This window comes from Nerophis lumbriciformis, linkage group LG03 (assembly GCF_033978685.3).
Source record: "Nerophis lumbriciformis linkage group LG03, RoL_Nlum_v2.1, whole genome shotgun sequence".
In the NCBI taxonomy this organism is placed as follows: Eukaryota; Metazoa; Chordata; class Actinopteri; order Syngnathiformes; family Syngnathidae; genus Nerophis; species Nerophis lumbriciformis.
The window spans coordinates 49,194,760-49,213,667 of NC_084550.2; the positions used below are offsets into that span (position 1 = coordinate 49,194,760).

General features: G+C 39.7%; 1 protein-coding gene across 1 annotated transcript in view; it reads left to right on the plus strand.

The window, feature by feature from the left end:
• Positions 1-18,908, plus strand: part of slc6a11b (solute carrier family 6 member 11b) — a 107,472-nt gene that overhangs the window by 72,488 nt on the left and 16,076 nt on the right. Inside the window, exons 8-9 of the mRNA XM_061938497.2 lie at positions 13,555-13,658; positions 16,218-16,342. Coding sequence (XP_061794481.1) covers positions 13,555-13,658; positions 16,218-16,342 — 229 coding nt within the window. The remainder of the gene's footprint in view (positions 1-13,554; positions 13,659-16,217; positions 16,343-18,908) is intronic.

The following is an 18,908-nucleotide window of genomic DNA, read 5'->3' on the forward strand; positions in this document are numbered from 1 at the left end:
TCCGCGATCCTTGAACCCATCGTAGTTCGTTTACATGTACAACTTTCTCCCGACACTGCCACAGAAAAACGTGTTTCATGCCACTCCTTCTTTGTCTCATTTTGTCAACCAAACGTTTTATGCTGTGCGTGAATGCACAAAGGTGCATGCTGGAGTTCTTATCATGCATATTTGGTCAATTCATGACTGCAAGCTAATCAATGCTAACATGCTATATAGGCTAACTGCATGTACATATTACATCATTATGCCTCGCTTGTAGGTATATTGGAGCTCATTTAATTTCCTTCACTTATGTCCTCTGTGTCTTGAATTTATATTTGCATGACTCATGATACATTATGTGTATGTAATATTGGCTGCACTTCTCATAGTTGTTTGTGTGCCATGTTGTTCCAGACCACAGCAAACGTTACCCAGCTTGCAAAGATTGTAATAAATCTATTAGAAGAAGACACCCTGCAGTTTCCTTTAACTTGGACACACACATATTTACCATTGGCCATTCTAAGAGTCATTTCCAGGAGTTATCTCACCCACTGATAAGCCTCCATTTTACTAATTATTTCCAATGTTGCAAAAATGTTTAAATTAAAAATTAAAATACAACATTTCTGTCAACGAAGATTAGCGTCAGCCTCAGCTAGCGGCGAACGTCCATTCGCAGTCTGCAGTGTTTTAGCTACTTTTAAATGACTAATCCTGGCCTCCATGGCGACAAATAAAGCAAGTTTCTTCCTGATTGGGCTGGTGTCAAAAATTAAGTGCATCAGAAAGTTGCTCTGCCAAATGTGTACGTGTCGGTGAGTAGTCCATGGGTGTGTGTTATGTCTATAAGCCTGGAGGTCCCTAAACAGAGTCAACAATCCAGTCTTTCGCTGCAATGGTCTTGTTTGGGTGTTTACAGCATGGCCTTTGCAGAGGGAGCCGAATTATACACAAGGATTGTTTTGGTCAGGGCAAACACATTCCAATGGTTTGTCTGCTCTAATAGTCCATTCTGGCTCCCAAATCGATCATCATTTTGCCTTGCAGAGTAAAAAGCTTCTCCGAGATGTTATCCAATTTGCCATTCAATTCCAAGATCGTCAAAGTCTGTGTGCCCACTTAACCCAGAAACGAATGTCCTGAATATATTTATCAGTAATAGATAAGACAAATACTGAACTATACATTTAAAACATGTAGAATATACTTTGGAAAAAAATGGGATGCAGTGAAGTTACTATATTTGAAGTACAAGTGACGATGGATGCTTACAGATACTTAGTTTATTGTTATGTTATTTTTAGTTTGTATTAATAAGTTTATTTCAGGTTTTTCATGTTACATTTTGCCTTTTGCTCTATTTCTAAATGTTTTCTTTTTTCTTTCTACAAGGTAATGCACCAAATAAAAAACACATAGGCTTTGGGCTGCACTTTTGGAACACTGCTTTTAGCGCTCTCACCAGGGTTGAGCCACAACCCTTGTCTCTTATTTAGCTTGTTTGTGCCCTTTTTTGCAAGAAAGGTATGATTAATTAAAGGAAGAAGGGGGAGTGACATTGCATATACAACTATTTGGAACTGATTTACTGAGATCCAACTACCACGGGCTGGACAGCGTGTGCAAAAAATAAATGTGTGTGTAAACTAGCATTTACTTAATTTTGGAATATTTTTCAACATATTGAGCAAAAAGGTCTCTTTTTTTTCTACCAAGAAAAGTGCATTTGTTATTATTGAGAATATACTTATTTTAAGGTATTTTGGGGTTCATTGGGGTTAGCTAATTTTACTTGTTTTGGAAAGTCTTGACAAGCCGAATTTTCATGTTCTATTGGCAGATAATTTTGCTTAGTTCAAATAAAATACCTCAATTTTTTTTTTCTTGTTTTTGAACTCTGACTTTTTGCAGTGTACTATGAGTGAGTGTGTTGTGTGTGATCTACCAGCACTACGTGTGTAATTGATAAGTGGTGCAGACGGCATTATTTTAAATGATAATTTTGAGTGAACTGGGCATCAATTACGGAGACACTCTCATTTGCTGCATTTTCATGTTACCATGCTCCGACTAGGGTTTTATGGTATACTGGTACTAAGAAAATAACGCGGTACTAAACAATTAAAAATGGTACTATACTGTCTCTAAAAAAATAACTTGTTTTTAATTGTATTTTTTTTAGACATGACGGCGTGTCGTCGTCACATTGTGAAATTGCTGGTTTTACGAGCAGAAGCGCACGTTAGGCAACGCACAACGTACTTACAAGCAGAAACAGCGTATGGACCGAAAAGGGGGAATGAACGCATTTTGGCTTAAAAAACAACGATAAAGGTGAAGCTACAACACTGAAATGCCATGTGTGGATCTACACAGCTCATCGACTGTAACGATACCAAGTAAAATACCCGTATGATTATATCAACTTTTTTTATAATCTCAAAATTTTTGGTCATTTTTATATTATTTATAAACGAGAATAACTTTAAATATACCCAATGTATATTCATTCCAATGGTTTGTCTGCTCTAATAGTCCATTCTGGCTCCCAAATCGATCATCATTTTGCCTTGCAGAGTAAAAAGCTTCTCCGAGATGTTATCCAATTTGCCATTCAATTCCAAGATCGTCAAAGTCTGTGTGCCCACTTAACCCAGAAACGAATGTCCTGAATATATTTATCAGTAATAGATAAGACAAATACTGAACTATACATTTAAAACATGTAGAATATACTTTGGAAAAAAATGGGATGTAGTGAAGTTACTATATTTGAAGTACAAGTGACGATGGATGCTTACAGATACTTAGTTTATTGTTATGTTATTTTTATTTTTAGTTTGTATTAATAAGTTTATTTCAGGTTTTTCATGTTACATTTTGCCTTTTGCTCTATTTCTAAATGTTTTCTTTTTTTTTTCTACAAGGTAATGCACCAAATAAAAAACACATAGGCTTTGGGCTGCACTTTTGGAACACTGCTTTTAGCGCTCTCACCAGGGTTGAGCCACAACCCTTATCTCTTATTTAGCTTGTTTGTGCCCTTTTTTGCAAGAAAAGTATGATTAATTAAAGGAAGAAGGGGGAATGACATTGCATATACAACTATTTGGAACTGATTTACTGAGATCCAACTACCACGGGCTGGACAGCGTGTGCAAAAAATAAATGTGTGTGTACACTGCAAAAACTGAAATCTAAGTAAGATTATATAGGAGTGATATTTGATTATTTTCTGTCTGATAAGATCATTCTTCTCACTAAGCAGATTTTATGTTAGAGTGTTTTACTTGTTTAAAGGGTTTTGGTCCTAAATTATCTCAGTAAGATATTACAGCTTGTTGCTGAGATTTTATGACCTATATTGAGTAAAACATGCTTGAAACTAGAATATCAACTGATGCAAAGCTGTGTCATCAACACTCACAAGTATAAAACTACTTTTTTAAAGTAATAATTTCTTACTTCAAGCATGAAAAAAAAAATCATGATGCCGAGCGCATATCATTATGTCAAGATAATGGCACTAGCATTTACTTAATTTTGGAATATTTTTCAACATATTGAGCAAAAAGGTCTCTTTTTTTTCTACCAAGAAAAGTGCATTTGTTATTATTGAGAATATACTTATTTTAAGGTATTTTGGGGTTCATTGAGGTTAGCTAATTTTACTTGTTTTGGAAAGTCTTGACAAGCCGAATTTTCATGTTCTATTGGCAGATAATTTTGCTTAGTTCAAATAAAATACCTCAAATTTTTTTTTCTTGTTTTTGAACACTGACTTTTTGCAGTGTACTATGAGTGAGTGTGTTGTGTGTGATCTACCAGCACTACGTGTGTAATTGATAAGTGGTGCAGACGGCATTATTTTAAATGATCATTTTGAGTGAACTGGGCATCAATTACGGAGACACTCTGCTTTGCTGCATTTTCATGTTACCATGCTCCGACTAGGGTTTTATGGTATACTGGTACTAAGAAAATAACGCGGTACTAAACAATTAAAAATGGTACTATACTGTCTCTAAAAAAATAACTTGTTTTTAATTGTATTTTTTTTAGACATGACGGCGTGTCGTCGTCACATTGTGAAATTGCTGGTTTTACGAGCAGAAGCGCACGTTAGGCAACGCACAACGTACTTACAAGCAGAAACAGCGTATGGACCGAAAAGGGGGAATGAACGCATTTTGGCTTAAAAAACAACGATAAAGGTGAAGCTACAACACTGAAATGCCATGTGTGGATCTACACAGCTCATCGACTGTAACGATACCAAGTAAAATACCCGTATGATTATATCAACTTTTTTTATAATCTCAAAATTTTTGGTCATTTTTATATTATTTATAAACGAGAATAACTTTAAATATACCCAATGTATGATCCTGTAATGACTTGGTATTGGATTGATTTCAAAATTTGAAAAATATTAAGTATCCAAACAACAGACGAATAAGTGATTATTATATTTTAACAGAAGTGTAGATATAACATTTTAAAACAGAAAGTAAACAAATATTAACAGTAAATGAACAAGTAGATAAATAATCAGTTTTCTATTGTTTGTCCCTCATAATTTTGACTAAATAATACAATATGTTACTGCAAATTTCAGCAGCCACATTGGGAGCCTTTGTGACCCATTTCTTACTTACTAATAAAAGACAAGTTGTCTAGTAGGTTCACTATCTTATTTATTGACAAAATTGCAATAAGAAACATGTTTATTGTATCATAAGATTTGATGTTAAAATAAAGCCAATAATGACTTTTTTGTGGTTACATTTATTTTGAAAAGTATCGGAAAGTATCAAAATACATTTTGGTACCGGTACTAAAATATAGGTATCGGGACAACCCTAGCTCCTACTGTGTGCAATGTGTTGAACCAGCAGCATACATCTAGAATGTCAACACCTTTTCTGAATCGCGATCCAGACAACAGTTTGATCATATTACGCCTATACTGTCTCACCTGCACTGGCTTCCTGTGCACTTAAGATGTGACTTTAAGGTTTTACTACTTACGTATAAAATACTGCACGGTCTAGCTCCGTCCTATCTTGTCGATTGCATTGTACCATATGTCCCGGCAAGAAATCTGCGTTCAAAGAACTCCGGCTTATTAGTGATTCCCAGAGCCCAAAAAAAGTCTGCGGGCTATAGAGCGTTTTCTATTCGGGCTCCAGTACTATGGAATGCCCTCCCGGTAACAATTAGAGATGCTACCTCAGTAGAAGCATTTAAGTCCCATCTTAAAACTCATTTGTATACTCTAGCCTTTAAATAGCCCCCCTGTTAGACCAGTTGATCTGCCGTTTCTTTTCTTTTCTCCTCTGCTCCCCTTTTCCTTAGGGGGGGGGGGGGGGGGGGGGGCACAGGTCCGGTGGCCATGGATGAAGTGCTGGCTGTCCAGAGTCGGGACCCGGGGTGGACCGCTCGCCTGTGCATCGGCAGGGAACATCTCTGCGCTGCTGACCCGTCTCCGCTCGGGATGGTGTCCTGCTGGCCCCACTATGGACTGGACTCTTACTATTATGTTGGATCCACTATGGACTGGACTCTCACAATATTATGTCAGACCCACTCGACATCCATTGCTTTCGGTCTCCCCTAGAGGGGGGGGGGTTACCCACATATGCGGTCCTCTCCAAGGTTTCTCATAGTCATTCACATCGACGTCCCACTGGGGTGAGTTTTTCCTTGCCCGTATGTGGGCTTTGTACCGAGGATGTCGTTGTGGCTTGTGCAGCCCTTTGAGACACTTGTGATTTAGGGCTATATAAATAAAGATTGATTGATTGATTGAACATAACCATATGCACACTGACACTTAATTATGCATGCGAGGCTTTTTGTGCGTCTTGAATGACTCAAACGCAAGAAAATTAACAATGAAAGACGGCTTTTCTTACAGGAGATCTATTAAAGTAATATATTTTCTAAATAAAAAAATCGAATGTCATAAAAATTTTTTAAAAAAGCGCATCAATTGAATTAATTTTAATCAGCCTCTTAAGTCATCCGGCAGCAATAAAATTATAGAAGGAAATTGCTGAATAGACTATGTCTAATATGTTAACACACACACTTCGGACGCAGGATTCTTGTGGAACTGACAGTTTGCACGACCTTCCCACACATGCTGAATAAAACGCAAAATAATGCTCCCATAACAATGCATAACAGTGTTGATGAATCAAATTGCGCGTGCTAGATAATTACATCTGCATCTTTATGTCCGCCCAGTATTGTGGGCGTTTGGATGATCAGCATGTATTTTGCATATTAATAAAGACACCGACGCAAAATGGATTGCACGCCTTATTCTGCTCACTCAAAGGGGCTGTTTGCAACAATTACACGGATGGCCATTTGTACACTGTATATTTTGCCCCCTTACGACGTCTCCAATGTAATGACGTAATTATATATGTATGTAACACATGCATGCGCATTAGCTTTATGTGTTGTTAGATAATAATAGCAATTTGGATAGTTAGCATTAGCTGTCATTGAATGTATATTCTACCATGACAACAACAAGACCGCAAATTGTTTGTTGCTTATCATGGATTGCTTTTGTATGTGTGTGCACGCACCCTCTGCGAGTACGTGTTGACAAGATCATGTGAGTGACCGCCGTATACACCAATCATTGTATTCGGGCCGGAAAAAAAATGTATATCCATATTTTCCAGACCATAGGGCGCACTGGCTTATAAGGCGCACCACCGATGAGCGGGTCTAGTCAGTTCTATTTTCATACAAAAGGCGCACCGGATTATAGGGCGCATTAAAGGGGTTATATATATATATTTTTTTTTTCTAACATGTAATGGTGGTTCTTTGGTCAAAATGTTGCATAGATTATGTTTTACATTTCTGACAGTCGCTTCCAGATGCGCCGTTTTGTGGGCGGTCTTATTTACGTTGCTCAACTTCCGCGGCGTCTTCTCCCCGTCATCTTTGTTGTAGCGGTGTAGCGTGCAAGGACGGGAGTGGAAGAAGTGTCAAAAGATGGAGCTAACTGTTTTAATGACATTCAGACTTTACTTCAATCAATAACGGAGCAGCATTCCCTCATCCAGAACGAACAACACCGGAAATGTGTCCCGTGAAAAAACGTCCGACCGGAACTCTCTAATAACTAAAGTTCCTTGGGTGAATAATGTAAACTCACTACACCGGTATGTTTTAGCGCTTTCATGGTGAGTTTACTGACAGAGATACCGTATTTTTCGGAGTATAAGTCGCACCAGAGTATAAGTCGCACCTTCCGAAAATGCATAATAAAAAATAAAAAAAACATATATAAGTCGCACTGGAGCCCGGCCAAACTATGAAAAAAACTGCGACTTATAGTCCGAAAAATGCGGTAAGTAAGAACATTACACTACTTTATATTAGAAATGGCACTAAAACATTTACTACTAAAACATTTTGATATATTTTTGAGCGCTGTGTGTAATGTTCTATATTTTCAATGGAACATTTAAAATGTTGTTTACTTGAGACTTATCTCTTATGTTTGACTGCCATCTACTGGTCACACTTGTCATTACACCATGTACCTAATAAAATAGTGTGGCGTACCGGAATAGTTGGTACTGGAGGGGATTCTGGGTATATGTTCTGTTGTGTGGCGGTGCAAATATTCTCCTGAAATGTGTTTGTCATGGTTGTTTAGTATGCTTTCACAATATGGCACATATTTATGACAGTGTTGACGTTATTTATACGGCCACCCTTAGTGTGACATGTATGTCTGTTGACTGAGAATGCTCTTCGTTCATCTATACATGGAGGGAGTGTATAAAATCACAATGATCATTAGAATTGGTTGTGATCATATAAAACAACATCATGCCTTGGCATTAACAGCGTTAGGCACATTTTGTCCGGAAAATAAATTTTTTTTGATGAATAGATGGGTTGGAATGAGACATCAAGCCACCTGTGGTATATGCAAATGAGCTGTTAAAGTACCAATGATTGCCACACACACACTAGGTGTGGTGAAATGTGTCTTCTGCATTTGACCCATCACCCTTGATCACCCCCTGGGAGGTGAGGGGAGCAGTGAGCGGCAGCTGTGGTCGCGCCCGGGAATCATTTTTGGTGATTTAACCCCCAATTCCAGCCCTTGATGCTGAGTGCCAAGCAGGGAGGTAATGGGTCCCATTTTTATAGTCTTTGGTATGACTCATAACCTACCGATCTCAGGGCGGACACTCTAACCACAAGGCCACTGAGTAGGTGTTGAGCAGTGACCTGGACAGTCCCAGTGTATTGTGTTTGTGTCAGGTTCAAACACTAATGACATCTATTAAACAGACAAGAAGCAAGGAATCATGCATAGACAGAGTTAAATTTTGCTCAATTGAGGAGAGACGTTTGGGCTGAACTCTAGTTACAAATCCAAACTACGCTCTAAAGTCCAGCCCACGTGCTTTCTCTATTTATTTGGGAGGTCCCTGGTTACGTCACTGAAGCTGTCGCTGAGGGAAGGGGGTAATCTCGACAGCCCCAGTTAGACACAATATGTGACTATTAATGAAATGCAAATGTGTTGATGCTCGTGATATCGCCCTGGCTCTGCTTTGTCTGCGTCACTGATTAGAGACGACTTGCTTTGCACAGATAGAAAAAGTACAACTTCAGCACAATTGATAATAACTATAGCAACGGCCCTTAAGCATAAGAGTTGTGTGATAATATATACATCATTTATTCTAACAGTTTGTAAACGAGGATGGACACGCCAATTCTTGAATGTATTTGTCCAAATGTTATTGAGTCGGGCCACAGAAAATAAATGCATGTTTGGGAAACACGGAACACTATATAAAAACTGTTGACAACCTTTGGTTTTCACATCGTGGCCATGTTTTCACCAGCCCACAAACCTCTCAGGGGCCGGGGCCTCCGAAGGTTCCCCTGTGCTGCGCGGCCATCAGCCCACAGTGCACTAAAAAGGGAACATTAATGAACATTAGGGAAGAAAGGGCTGTTCTTCCACAGGAACAGGCCTGCGTTTGTGGGGTCACGGAAGTTACCGTGGTTACTCCCAGGAGGGAGTGAAGATTGTGCGTTTGTTAATTGTTGTGCGGGTCGGTGAAATGAGATTAGTGGCTGAATGGTGATGTGAGAGAGTTTTCAAAGAGCCATGCTGCATGCGGTTTGAATCTGCTGGCACCCCATGCTACCCCGGGGGGTTTGGAGGTACAAACTGCCTGGCTCTGGCCTTTCTTAATATCATGTAAGAACTAATACAGTACTCGGCGTGCACCCTTCAATACGGTTGTACACTTGACTTTTTGTTGCATTTCGCTGGTTTCGGTTTTGAGTTGAGTCCTTGAAGCCTGGATTGAGCTCCTGTGTCTAGGCACCGGCATTCAAGATACCAGTTTGCTCCTTCCCTCTACGAACCCTCTTGTGTGACGTGCACCTTTCAATTATAAAGGCTGTGATTGATCATACATAGAACATACGACTCGTTTTGAGGACGCCCTAGCCCATATCCACTAGGGTTGTCCCAATACCAATATTTTGGTACCAGTACCAAAATGATTCCGATACTTTTCTAAATAAAGGGGACCACAAAAAAATTGCATTATTGGCTTTATTTTAACAAAAAATCTTAGAGTACATTAAACATATTTTTCTTATTGCAAGTTTGTCCTTAAATAAAATAGTGAACATACAAGACAACTAGAGATGGTCGATATTATCGGCCGTTATATGCTTTAAAATGTAATATCGGAAATTATCGGTATCGGTTTCAACCTCCCGATATTCCCGGGAGACTCACGAATTTCAGTGCCCCTCCCGAAAATCTCCTGAGGCAACCATTCTCCCGATTTCCACCCGGTCAACATTATTGGGGGCGTGCGTTAAAGGCACTGCCTTTGGCGTTCGCTTTTCCTCCATACAAACAGCGTGCCGATCCTGTCACATAAAATATGCGGCTTTAACACACACATAAGTGAATGCAAGGCATAATTGATCAACAGCCATACTGGTCACACTGAGGGTGGCCGTATAAACAACTTTGACACTGTTACAAATATGCGCCACACTGTGAACCCACACCAAACAAGAATGACAAACACATTTCGGGAGAACATCCGCACCGTAACACAACATAAACACAACAGGAAAAATACCCAGAACCCCTTGCAGCACTAACTCTTCCGGGACGCTACAATATACACCCCCGCTACCACCAAACCCCCCCAACCCTGCCCACCTCAACCACGTTAGTTTTGGATGATACCACAAATTTAGGTATCAATCCGATACCAAGTCGTTACAGGATCATACATTGGTCATATTCAAAGTCCTCATGTGTCCACGGACATATTTCCTGAATTTATAAAGATAATATAAATACAAATAAAAGGAAAGATTTTGTGATGCCAAAAAATAGACGTAATCATAGTAGTATCAACTAGATACACTCCTGTACTTGGTATCATTACAGTGGATGTCAGGTGTAAATCCACCAATGGCGTTTGTTTACATTTTGACGCCGGTGAGCTACGGTGTGTAGTGAAGCATGTTTAGCTATTCCTCGTCCTGCAGGGATGATACTTGTAAGAAACTTACTTTATTTGTCGCCATGGAGGCGAGGATTAGTGATTTAGAAGTAGCTAAAACACTGCAGACTGGGGCTGGATGTTAGCCGCTTGCTAGCTAGCCATGTCTTAAAGCACCTCTTCCGGTTGGAATTTTAGTTTGGCTTAAAAACTAACCTTTATCGAAACAATGCGTCCATTCTCCCTTTTCTGTCTACACACTGTGTCTGCTTGTAAGTACTCTGTGATTGTGCGCTGTCGAACATGCTCGTCTGCTTGTAAACCAGCAATGTCACGACGTGACGGGGGCGGCGGACCTGTACTTTTCAGAGGCGGTATAGTCCCGAATATGATTCAATGGTATTGCAGTACTATACTAATACCGATATACCTTACAACCCTACTATCTACGAACAACTTCTCCAATTTTGGATCAACATTTACAATAAAAATAACTGTTTTAACTAGAGATGAGTACTGAATCCGGCACTTTTTTAGTATTGACTGAATCCCGCCGGTCCTACCGGGCACGGATTCACATAAAATCAGACAGTGCCATGTTACGGTACCTGGGTTGCGTTGCGCGTGACATCTTGCCCGGTTGCCAACTCAGCAGTCTCTTTGCACTACGTCACTTCAGACTTTACTTAAATCAATAACGGAGCAGCATCTCCTCATTTGTGGCTCACTGTGCAACAGCAACGCAGGAAATGTGTCCCGTGAAAAACCGTCCGATCGGAACGCTCTAATAACTAAAGTTCCTTGGGTGAATAATGTAAACTCACTACACCGGTATGTTTTAGCGCTTTCATGGCGAGTTTACTGACAGATATAAGAAAGAACTTTACACTACTTTATGTTAGAAATGGCAACAGCGGACAAGAAAATGGAGAAAAAGAAGAAGCTTATCGTCTACGAATTTGCGTATTCACACACATTTTCCTGACTTATGCAGATCCCAAATACAGATCAGCAGGTACCAGAAGGTAAGAAAAGTTGCTTTTGCATAATATTGCGAAACAAAACGCCAGATAATGTCGTACACACACCATGGTAATACTTGTATGTTGAAGCACAGTACAATCCATCAAGCGGTGCGGCTTCATAGCTTACCAAAGTCGTACTAAAACATTTTGATAGATTTTTGAGCGCCATGAGTAATGTTCTATATTTTCAATGGAACATAACATTTTTGTGTTGTTTACTTGAGTCGGAACATACAACATTGTTGTGTTGTTTACTTGAGTCATATTGCAGTCTACACATACCTCGTATGTGTGACTGCCATCTACTGGTCACACTTATCATTTGACCATGTACCAAAAAAAATAGCTTCGAGGTCAGTAAGCACAACCATAATTATTTAGGCGCACCAGGTTGTAAGGGGTACTGTCGAGTTTTGAGAAAATGAAAGGATTTTATGTACGCCTTATAGTCCGAAAAATACAGTACATAAACTTTCTAATTGTAAAAATAATGGACAATTGTCAAATAAATGTGTTCTGTTTAACCTCTGATGGTAACATAAGCCAGCCGGTGGGGTTCTTGTTATATTATTTGCGATCATTCCAGCGGCACTGAGAGCTGATTTAGCTAAATTACCGCTAAGTAATGTTGCAATTGTCAATGCCAACAAGGAAATGGTCTCAAAAAACACTCTATTGCAAGTTAAGTAAGGCTCCACTTTTCTAAAAGTGTGCTCGCTTGATGCTCATATACATTGGCTTTGCTATTGACATGCTACTGATTAGCATTATCAATTAAAATGTTCTAATTTTATCACCTTCAAATTTGTTCATGAAAACTACAATTAAGACACTCTTTACAAACAGCTGGTGCATAATAAGCACAATATTAATAGTATTAACACGTTGTAGGGCGCAACAGACAGCAACGACTAAAATTACACTATTGCCAACTTGCAACTGCACTTAGTGTCATACCGGCAAATGAGACTCAGAAATATGATAATGAAACAAGATAAAGCAACTGGACAGCAGTTATATTAACCAGCTCATTTTTAAATGTTGCAATAAAAAAATTAAAAAAATTATTAGCAAAAGCAATCAATATTTTTTTAACACACAGAAGTACGGAAAATTGGTACCGCTGAGTACCAATTTTGCAATGGCGAATCAAATACGGTATCTGTTCAAATGTGAACAGTACTCATCCCGAGTTGTAACATGTCTATTAGTTCCAGCTGCATTAATACTCCCCTCATCTCTCTAACTACAGTTGTTCGCTTGCGACAAAGAAAGCTAACAAGCTAAATAGACGATAAGAGTTGTGGTTGTTCACTGAGTTGACGTCATGTCACACACTCAACATTTCAGAGCGTCTTTCGCTCCTATGGTCTCACTGGGGTGTTTATGGCATGACCGTGCCAAGGCCAGTGCAGAGGGAACCGAATTGTAAATAAGGATCGTTTTGGTCATGGTGAGCAAACACATTCCAATGGTTTGTCTGCTCTTGTTATTAGAATACTACCCTGTAATAGGTTTATTTATATTCATATTTAATGTATATATACAGCCAATCACAGCGTGACGAGATGAGAAAAAAAAATGTGTCGATCCAGAATTAGGAATTTTTGACAGCACTTAATTTTTGAGATCTTAGGGACATAATTTTCACATGCGTGAAGGAGGAGGCATCTATGAAGGTGAACAATTGGTTGCTGAACTTATAAATAAAATAAATAAATGCGTTATACTTGTATAGCGCTTTTCTACCTTTAAGGTACTCAAAGCGCTTTGACACTATTTCCACATTCACCCATTCACACACACATTCACACACTGATGGCGGGAGCTGCCATGCAAGGCCCTAAACAGGACCAATCAGAAGCAAGGGTGAAGTGTCTTGCTCAAGGACACAACGGACGTGACTACACGATCACTCTCCCAACCGCACCACACCGTCCCATCTTCTACTTCTCTATCAGGTGTCTTCGTTAGTAATGATTTCTGCGTTTTTTCAGGTATGGGTCGATGCAGGAACCCAGATCTTCTTCTCCTACGCCATCTGCTTGGGCTGTCTCACTGCTCTTGGTAGTTACAACGCCTACAACAACAACTGCTACAGGTGAGCATTACCTTACCTTAACTTGCACATCATGTGGATAAAGTACAGATCTGTACTGATTGTACAGAACCCAAAATCAGTGAAGTTGGCATGTTGTGTAAATTGTAAATAAAAACAGAATACAATGATTTGTAAGTGTAAGCTACATCTGTAAGTGCAAGTTAAAACTCTACTATGCAAAACGAAAAGCCACTTATCAACAACACCCAGAAACGCTGCCGGCTTCGCTGTGCCCGAGCTCATCTAAGATGGACTGATGCAAAGTGGAAAAGTGTTCTGTGGTCTGACGAGTTCACATTTCAAATTGTTTTTGGAAACTGTGGACGTCGTGTCCTCCGTCGTGACCCCAATCCAATCCAATCCAATCCACTTTATTTATATAGCACATTTAAACAACAAAATGTTTCCAAAGTGCTGCACAACAATATTAAACACAATTAAAAACAATATAAAATAAATGTGATTAAAAACAATTTCAAAGGGTAAAACCAATAAAAACAGTAAATAGAAAGCAAAAAGCAAATTTTTAAAAACACAGAGGACAACAGAGGACCACACAACTCACGTAGTGTTAAAAGCCAGAGAATAAAAGTGGGTCTTAAGACGAGACTTAAAACACTCCACTGTGGGAGCAGTTCGAACATGGAGGGGCAGAGTGTTCCAGAGCTTAGGGCCGACCACAGAGAAGGCCCTGTCTCCCCTGGTTTTAAGTCTCGTCTTGGACACCACGAGCTGGAGCTGGCTCTCGGACCTCAGAGCGCGCGCAGGATTGTAAGTTTGGATGAGGTCCGAGATATACTGAGGTGCCAGTCCATGTAAAGCTTTAAAAACAAACAGCAAGGTTTTAAAATCAATTCTAAAATGAACAGGGAGCCAGTGCAAACTCTCAAGGATTGGGGTTATATGCTGGCGTCTCCTGGCCCCTGTTAAAAGTCGTGCTGCCGCATTCTGGACTAACTGCAACCGGGAGAGAGCTTTTTGGCTAATGCCAGCATAAAGTGCATTGCAGTAGTCCAGGCGACTTGAAATAAAAGCATGCACGACTTGTTCAAAAAGGTTAAAAGATAAAAACGGTTTTACCTTTGCTAAAAGACGACTGTTGCAAGGAATTTAGGGATTTCACCATCTACGGTCTATAATATCATCAAAAGTTTCAGGGAATCTGGAGAAAACACTGCATGTAAGCTTCAAGGCGCGTTACCATGGATCCTTCAGGCCGTACTGCATCAAAAATCAGTGTGTAAAGGATATCAACACATGGGCTCAGGAAAATTTCGGAAAACCACTGTCAGTAACTACAGTTGATCGCTACATCTGTAAGTGCAAGTTAAAACTCTACTATGCAAAGCGAAAGTCATTTATCATCAACACCCAGAAACGCCGTGGGCTTTGCTGGGCCCGGGCTCATCTAAGATGGACTCATGCACAGTGGAAAAGTGCTCTGTGATCTGACGAGTCCACATTTCAAATAGTTTTTGGAAAATGTGGACGTCGTGTCCACATTTTCCAAAGAAGAAAACAACCACCCGGACTGTTTTTGGCGCAAAGTTCAAAAGCCAGCATCTGTGATGGTATGGGGGTGTATTAGCGCCCAAGACATGGGTAAAGTTAAAGTTAAAGTACCAATGATTGTCACACACACACACGAGGTGTGGCGAAATTATTCTCTGCATTTTACCCATCACCCTTGATCACCCCCTGGGAGTTGAGGGGAGCAGTGGGCAGCAGCGGTGGTAAAGCCCGGGAATCATTTTTGGTGATTTAACCCCCAATTCCAACCCTTGATGCTGAGTGCCAAGCAGGGAAGTAATGGGTCCCATTTTTATAGTCTTTGGTATGACTCAGCCGGGGTTTGAACTCACAACCTACTGATCTCAGGGCGGACACTCTAACCACTAGGCCACTGAGTAGGTAATTTACATATCTGTGAAGGCACCATTGATGCTGAAAGGTACATACAGGTTTTGGAGCAACATATGTTGCCATCCAAGCAACGTTATCATGGACGCCCCTGCTTATTTCAGCAAGACAATGGCAAGCCACATTCTGCACGTGTTACAACAGCGCGGCTTAGTAGTAAAATATTGTGGGTACTCGACTGGCCTGCCTGTAGTCCAGACCTGTCTCCCATTGAAAATGCGTGGCGCATTATGAAGCCTAAAATACCACAACAGAGACCCCCGAACTGTTGACCAACTTAAGCTGTACATCAAGCAAGAATGGGAAAGAATTCCACCTGAAAAGCTTAAAAAATTGGTCTCCTCAGTTCCCAAACGTTTACTGAGTGTTGTCAAAAGGAAAGGCCATGTAACACAGTGGTAAAAATGCCCCTGTGCCAACTTTTTTGCAATGTGGTTAATGATTATTGGCAAAAAAAATTATGTTTCTCAGTTGGAACATTAAATATCTTGTCTTTGCAGTCTATTCAATTGAATATAAGTTGAAAAGGATTTGCAAATCATTGTATTCTGTTTTTATTTACCATTTACACAACGTGCCAACTTCACTGGTTTTGGGTTTTGTACTTGAACTTACAATCCCTTACATGGCTTCCTGCAGGGACTGCCTCATGCTGTGCTGTCTGAACAGTGGCACCAGCTTCGTGGCTGGTTTCGCCATTTTCTCCGTGCTGGGATTCATGGCTTACGAACAGAATGTTCCCATCGAGGCCGTGGCAGAATCTGGTGAGTGAGGAACAGAAGCTGCGCCTCTTTACTATGTGGGTGTCTCACAATACTATAGAAAGCTCAGAGAAAGTCTATGAATCTTGGTTCTCCTCATCCATTATAATGTGAATAAACATTACGTAACCTCACAGTCGCGCAGACTCCCAGACCTCCACTTTATGATTTATTCAAGTCGCTATGAATGATTTAGTGGGAATGACAGCCTGAAAGATTTCAAATGTTTGTCTGGGAGCAGAGCAAAGAAAGAACTTCATGTGTTTCTGAGAACAGGTCGCCCAATGATAACGTGACTGGATAACGCATCTTACTTTGAACTAGAGTTGTACGGTATACCGGTATTAGTATAGTACCGCAATACTAATGAATCATATTCGGTACTATACCGCCTCTGAAAAGTTCTATTATGTTTATAAACTCAGGAAATATGTCCCTGGACACGTGAGGACTTTGAATATGACCAATGTATAATCCTGTAACGACTTGGTATCGGATTGATACCCAAATTTGTGGTATCATCCAAAATTAATGTAAAGCATCCAAACAACAGAAGAATAAGTGATTATTACATTTTAACAGAAGTGTAGATTAGGGATGTCCCGATCCAGGTTTTTGCACTTCCGATCCGATACCGATATTGTTTTTGCATTTCCGATCCGATACCGATACTGACCGATACTGGCCTATCCGAGCATGTATTAAAGTTTAAAGTTATTTAGCCTACTTAGTTGTCAGAATCATGTTGAAAAGGGTTTTAGTACTCTTGATAACAACTAGCCAGCTGAATTAGGGGAGTTTGAATAATACACAATGGTTGGTAACAAGAAACTGACCTGTTTATTCAAGGATAAACACAAAATAGACAAAATTATACATGACAAACAGAAATGGTATCATTGAACTAGGGCTGGGCGATATGGCCTTTTTTTAATATTGCGATATTTTAAGGCCATATTGCGATACACAATATATATCTCGATATTTTGCCTTAGCCTTGAATGAACACTTGATGCATATAATCACAGCAGAATGATGATTCTATGTGTTTTGATTGATTGATTGAGACTTTTATTAGTAGGTTGCACAGTGAAGTACATATTCCGTAGAATTGACCACTAAATGGTAACACCCGAATAAGTTTTTCAACTTGTTTAAGTCGGGATCCACTTAAATTGATTCATGATACAGATATATACCAACAGATATATACTATCATCATAATACAGTCATCACACAAGATAATCACATTGAATTATTTACATTATTTATAATCCAGGGTGTGGAGGGGGGCGCCGGATGTAAGTGTCAAAAAGACAGCCAAAAGAGTTTGATATGAGAATAAATCTAAAGTTAAAATATAGGGTAGAAATGCACCCATTTGCAGGAAATGTAGTCTTGATTTTCAACATTTTCTTTCAAGGCTTGCATGTCTACATTAAAACATTCTTCTTCATACTGCATTAATATATGCTACTTTTATACTTTCATGCAGAGAAGGAAATCACAACTAAAAAAATCACTAATTTTTTCATACGGTGTAGATGTGGAAATTTTTGCCTCGGCATTTTGATGGTGTGGACGTGTGGCACCGTATGGAGATAAGCGTCTCGACAGACGTCACAATATTTGAACAATGATGACGAAAACTGTTTTCTCTGTCGTGTCCGTGTGTCGAAAATTGTTATGCGCTTATTTTTTTATTTGATTTTGTGCGTGGCATAGATTTGCTATGCGCAGAGGACGCTTAAACAGTGCGCAATTGCACAGGCGAGCACCTTAGAGGGAGCGTTGCTCGCACGGCTGCGCTAGCATCACAGCTAACGTTAGCCATGCTGCTACCTCTCTGCTCGGGGAGGGCGTATACGTATGTGACGTATGACGTGACAGTATGTGACGTATGTCGTGACAGTATGTAACGTGTGTAAGAAGGTGCACTTGCTGTCTGTGAGAGGGAGACACAGGAAAGAGTGAGAAGAGCCAGCAGCTAAAAGCAACTGCGTGAGAATCTACAGACCTGTGGATGTGTGGAAGGTGTGCTGGACAATGCGGAACGGAAATTACGGAGCAGCAGAAAAGTGGAATGTATTATTTAAATCGGTGCGTTGGAAAACACTGACCGGAATTTTTTTTTAAACTGGATCTGGATCTGCATTTTCCCATGCCTTGCCGATACGCAATTTTTGGCAAATATCGGCAGCCGATCCGATCCAAATATCGGATCAGGACATCCCTAGTGTAGATAGAACATGTTAAAAGAGAAAGTAAGCAGATATTAACAGTAAATGAACACGTAGATTAATAATTAATTTTCTACTGCTTGTGCTTAATAATTTGGACAAAATAATAGAATGGAAAATGACACAATATGTTACTGCATATGTCAGCACCTAAATTGGGAGCCTTTGTTTGCTTACTTACTACTAAAAGACAAGTTGTCTTGTATGGTCACTATTTTATTTAAAGTCAAACTTGCAATAAAAGACACATATTTAATGTACCGTAAGATTTTTTTGTTAAAATAAAGCCAATAATGACATTTTTTGTGGTCCCCTTTATTTAGAAAAGT